General features: G+C 41.1%; 1 protein-coding gene across 1 annotated transcript in view; it reads right to left on the bottom strand.

Annotated features, from left to right (window-relative positions):
• Window positions 1-2,489, bottom strand: part of sncb (synuclein, beta) — a gene marked incomplete in the record, with an annotated part of 32,296 nt that extends 29,807 nt beyond the window's left edge. The window contains 2 exon segments of the mRNA XM_037675945.1: window positions 1,317-1,451; window positions 2,272-2,489. Coding sequence (XP_037531873.1) covers window positions 1,317-1,437 — 121 coding nt within the window.
• Window positions 2,490-4,674: the final 2,185 nt, after the last annotated feature.

Here is a 4,674-nt window from a genome sequence, read left to right as displayed (position 1 = left end):
TGTAAGATACTAGGCTGTATCATGTATGATACTAGGCTGTATCATGTGTGATACTGTATCTATGTATCTACCTTACCATCCTAATTCAATCTCGGTGTCACTGTCACACAACCTGTGTAGTATACTGTATGTTAATTGTTTGCAATATATAGCATGTGCTTTTTACTTTATATTACTACCTTGAAATACATATTCATTCATATTCATCCTGCTGCACCAGTATATTTTACCATGTTGATGTTTACAATCTCTCTTTAGGACGTTGTAAATATTATTTACTTTTTCACTTGTTGGTACTTTATTTTTGTACCCTTATTGCGTGCTTTAGTATTTCTTGTTTGTTCTTTGAATATTATTTAAGGAAGTCAAATCGTTTCTTCTCATCCTAAGCATTTCATTGTACTGTTAACCTGCATATGACAAAAAACATAACTTGGACTTTTACAGCTTGTCCAGCAGAAGTTTCAGTAAATGTGCTGCCCTGTGTTTATCTATGTGTTTAATTTGAATATGCTAATTGAATTTACAATTGTTAAAAACAATGTTCTGTTTTAAATAAACTAAGCTCAATGCTTTACCACTAACCTCAGTAAATAAACACTTAGAAGTCTATATCTGTCTACAAATGTCTCCTAAATCATTTAGTCACTTCTGAATTAACTTTTTTACAGTTCCTTGTGTACTTCCCTAAAACTGGGCACCACATGCTCAAATAAGGTGATTCCAGTAGGTGTTCAATTAGATTGGTTTGGTCTTTTACACCTGTTTTTTTTTATCAATTTTTAAATACAAATGTATTTATACGTTTGTTTTATTGGCAATTTTACATTTTCAAAGTTCAATCTACTTTATTGTCATTTGCATTATATGTGGTACATGAGGTGGAACAAAATTGTGTGCAAGGTCCCAGTTACACCCCAAAATAGCAAACATTTGACATATGAAAAGAAACAGAATATAAGGATATAAGATTTATGCTAAACACTAATAATGTAAAAATAATACCGTATATTATGGCATACAGTATTTTGACAGCAAAATGACACTGAGCTGCTGCACACACACAGGACTTCAAAAATAAAAGCCCTGTTAAACTCAATGCAGTTTGAGATTTGCGTTCACATTGATTTATATTAAATCTTTGACTTTTCAGTGACCTCTGACTCATTAAGACCCGAGGGGCTGTAAGACGCGTCCAAAAGCATTTCTTCTGTGTTTCTCCTGCACGCAGAAGGGGAAACCTGCTCATTACACGAGTGCTTGTCTTATAGTTTGCATGCAAATATCCTGCAAGCAGAAGTGTGTCACCGTCTTACCTACAAACATGACTCCTTCCTTGGTCTTTTCAGCTGCAACTGCAACTCCTTCCTTGGTCTTCTCTGCAGCCACAGCCATGCCCTCCTTAGCTTTAGACAACCCCTTCATGAACACATCCATCTTGGCCAAAGCTCCTGTGGAGAGACATGAGCGGTCAGAGGTTATCCTGGTTCTATTCACACATTAGTATTACAACAATACGGTTCATACATTTGATTATTTCCAGATGAACTCTTCAGTTTGACCTGAGTTGTGGTGGAAATGAAAGGCAGCACCGCCTCGTGGCAGATCGTGACCGCTGCAGTCCGGCCATCATCAGGCTCTATAAAACCCTCTGCTCACTCATGCATGATTCAACCCCCCTTTTTCTTTCTAAGTCACCCCCAACGCATGAAATATGAAAGGGAGGGGGGGATATTTAAATGAAATAGTGAGGTGTTCATTAATATTAATTATTGCTCGCCTGTAATGCAGCGGGATGACAGGAGTGTGCATGGCCTTTTTTTTTAATTTATTTTTTTAATACGAGACAGTAAAATCATTTGATATCAGAGGGTGGAATTTGTTTCGTTGCTGGGGGGGGGGGAGGGGTGGAGCACGACGAAACCATATCGGTGAGGATTACATGTCAATTTATATCTGCTACACCAGAGTGACCGAGGAGGACGTGTTATGAAATGAATGGAGGAAAAGCTGCAGCACGGAGAGTGATCATCCATCAGAGTCCCATCCCGGATGGTGCAGGTCAAGTCCTGCACATCCAGCACGCGCAGCTCATCTTGAAGCACCGACTGACTCTGGTTTATTCTCCTTTTTTAAATTTTTATTCTTACCTTATCGATTCAAAACCAGCACCTTCTCGCATGCACAGGTATGACCTCCATTCATACCGACATGGACTGAAAGGTTAATGATGTAGTTGTATTTGATCTCCCCCCCCCCCCCCCCCCTTACCTGTGTCCTAACAGCCTCCGACTGGTCCCCGACGGTTCTTCCTGCGCGCTCGACTCGAACTACACGGTCTGAACCGGAGCAGTGTTCAGCTGAGCTGGATAGGTGGGCCTTCCTCGGGCAGATCTCCACGAACAGGGACGGCCCACTTCACGGTGCGGCGGAGAATATCACGTATCCCTCCTCCTCCTCTTCCTCTTCCTCACACACGCTCCCCCCCTCACGCCCACCCCCTCACGTTCTCCCTTTGACTCCTTTCACTATCGATCACCACAAATGTTACAGCAAGGAAAATCAATTATTAAACGACGTCTGGTCCCTTTTCCGTCGCACTAGTTGTTTTTAGTCCTTAAAGGGATAGTTCTGACATTTTAAAGTGGAGTTCTGTAGAAAGGTTATGAACATTTAACGTCTTACCTGCTCCAGATAGCTGAACGACAAGAGACTGGATAAGTAGTTTAATTTTGACCAATACTGACGAGTTAGTGACTAGTCTGAGTGGAGCCACAACCAAAGTGGGTTGCTGCAAATTGACTCATGCATAAAAATGTTATGAATTATATATTTTGAAAAAGCTTTACTGTCAGATCATTGTTGTTATTATCGCCTGCAAATGAAGGCTGTCTGTCTGTGTGTCTCCATAGGTCAAATAAGCAAAATATCCCATGACTGACTGATTGGATTTGAAGGAACATCTTAATCATCCATTATCTTATACCAGCTTCTTCCATTTTGGGTCACAGGGGTCGCCAGTGCCCATGTCCAGCAATCAATGTGCGTGGGGCGGGGGACACCCTGGACAGGTCTCCAGTCCATTACAGGGACACATAGAGACAAACAAGACAAACAACCATGCACTCTCTCACTCACACCTAGAGACAATTTAGAGTTACCAATCAGCCTAACATGCATGTTTTTGGTCTGTGGGAGGAAACCACACATGCACGGAGAGAACATGCAAACTCCACCCAGAAAGGCCCCCGGACCAGGATTTGAAGCAGGGACCTGCTCGCTGAGAGGCAGCAGCTCTACCAGTTGTGCCACCATGCTGCCGGAACATCTTAGCCATTTTATGTTAAAAAAATAAAATAAAAAAAAATCTACTTTTGAAGCGAAGTCAATTCAAGATGGCTGCCACATCTAATTAACTTTAGGAAATGCAAAACTGCTTTAGCTCAGGCTATTTTTACAAATACTGTATTTTGCTAATATTTGGTGTGATAGTAACAGAGAGTCATCACCCGCTTCCGAAGCGCTCGAGTCATCCCCAGCACATAGTCTGAGCGCTACATGTTGTACAACATATTTGATTTGAACTGCATCGTTCATGTCTGCCTGTTATAAAAATAAAAAAAATCACATGAACCAAAGGACTTAATGAAGATTTCTGAAATCAATATTTTCTGAATTCAACCCATTTCAAGATGGCACAAACAAGTAGTAAATGTATTAAGGGATGGTTTATTTAAATAGGAACAATTTCAACAAATTTGTTTTTGCTCTCACAAAACAACATAAGTTGATTCTCGATCAGTGGGTACGACATTAGCTGCAGAGTGCATGTGAGTTTCTGAGTGTGTGTTCCTGTGCGGTGTCGACTGAAATTGTATTTTTCTCATTCACAAAGTAGTCTGTATTATTCTGCATGGAACCACATGAAGCAGTTATTGGTGGATGTGAAGCACAGGTGGACACCATATTTTTGTCACTTAGCTTTAGGTGTACCTTTGCATCCTGGTACCTTGCATCTCCCTTTCTTTTCATCCATTTTCATCCAATTGACTGTGACATCCAGATGCACATCAGAGACTGGAATGGGTGTAGTGGGGCCTCTTCTCCTCTTTTCTTCATACTCCTCAGCAACTGTGGAACTTGGATGACCTCCCTTATGCTCCACATTCTTGACACTTGTAAGATGAATAGGCAAATGGGTAAATACCTGAATGAGGCATTGAAATACCAGGAGAGCAAAGTATGAGCTACTGGTCTGGTAAGACCAGACACAAAAACATGTGCACCACAAGCTTTCTGAAATGTACGACTTGAACATATAAAGCTTCATTTATTCCTTTTTCTCATCCCAGTGTTGCTGCCATCTCTCTCGTAGAGCACTCAGGCAATCACAGGGATAATGTTGATGAAGTGGAACATCATCCGTTGGTACCACTTCTTTGACCTGATTTTGTTGTGATACAGTGCAATGACAGAGTCTAGCAGATCCACCCCACCCATTATTTTTATTGTACTCTCTGATCACAGCTGGACAGGTGACTTAGATATTTTTCTTGTTCTTACCATCCCACCTATCAACCTCAGTGACTGGGTGTGCGCCAATGTAATTGCTGAGGAGATTGACTGAACGGTTATCATACCACTTCACTGCATACAAGGCGTTTTCTCCAACAA

The sequence above is a fragment of the Nematolebias whitei genome, chromosome 4, assembly GCF_014905685.2.
Source record: "Nematolebias whitei isolate Nwh7 chromosome 4, NemWhi1, whole genome shotgun sequence".
Lineage (NCBI taxonomy): Eukaryota > Metazoa > Chordata > Actinopteri > Cyprinodontiformes > Rivulidae > Nematolebias > Nematolebias whitei.
Note: the sequence above shows the minus strand (reverse complement) of the source record. Positions and strands in the feature narration are given on the sequence as shown.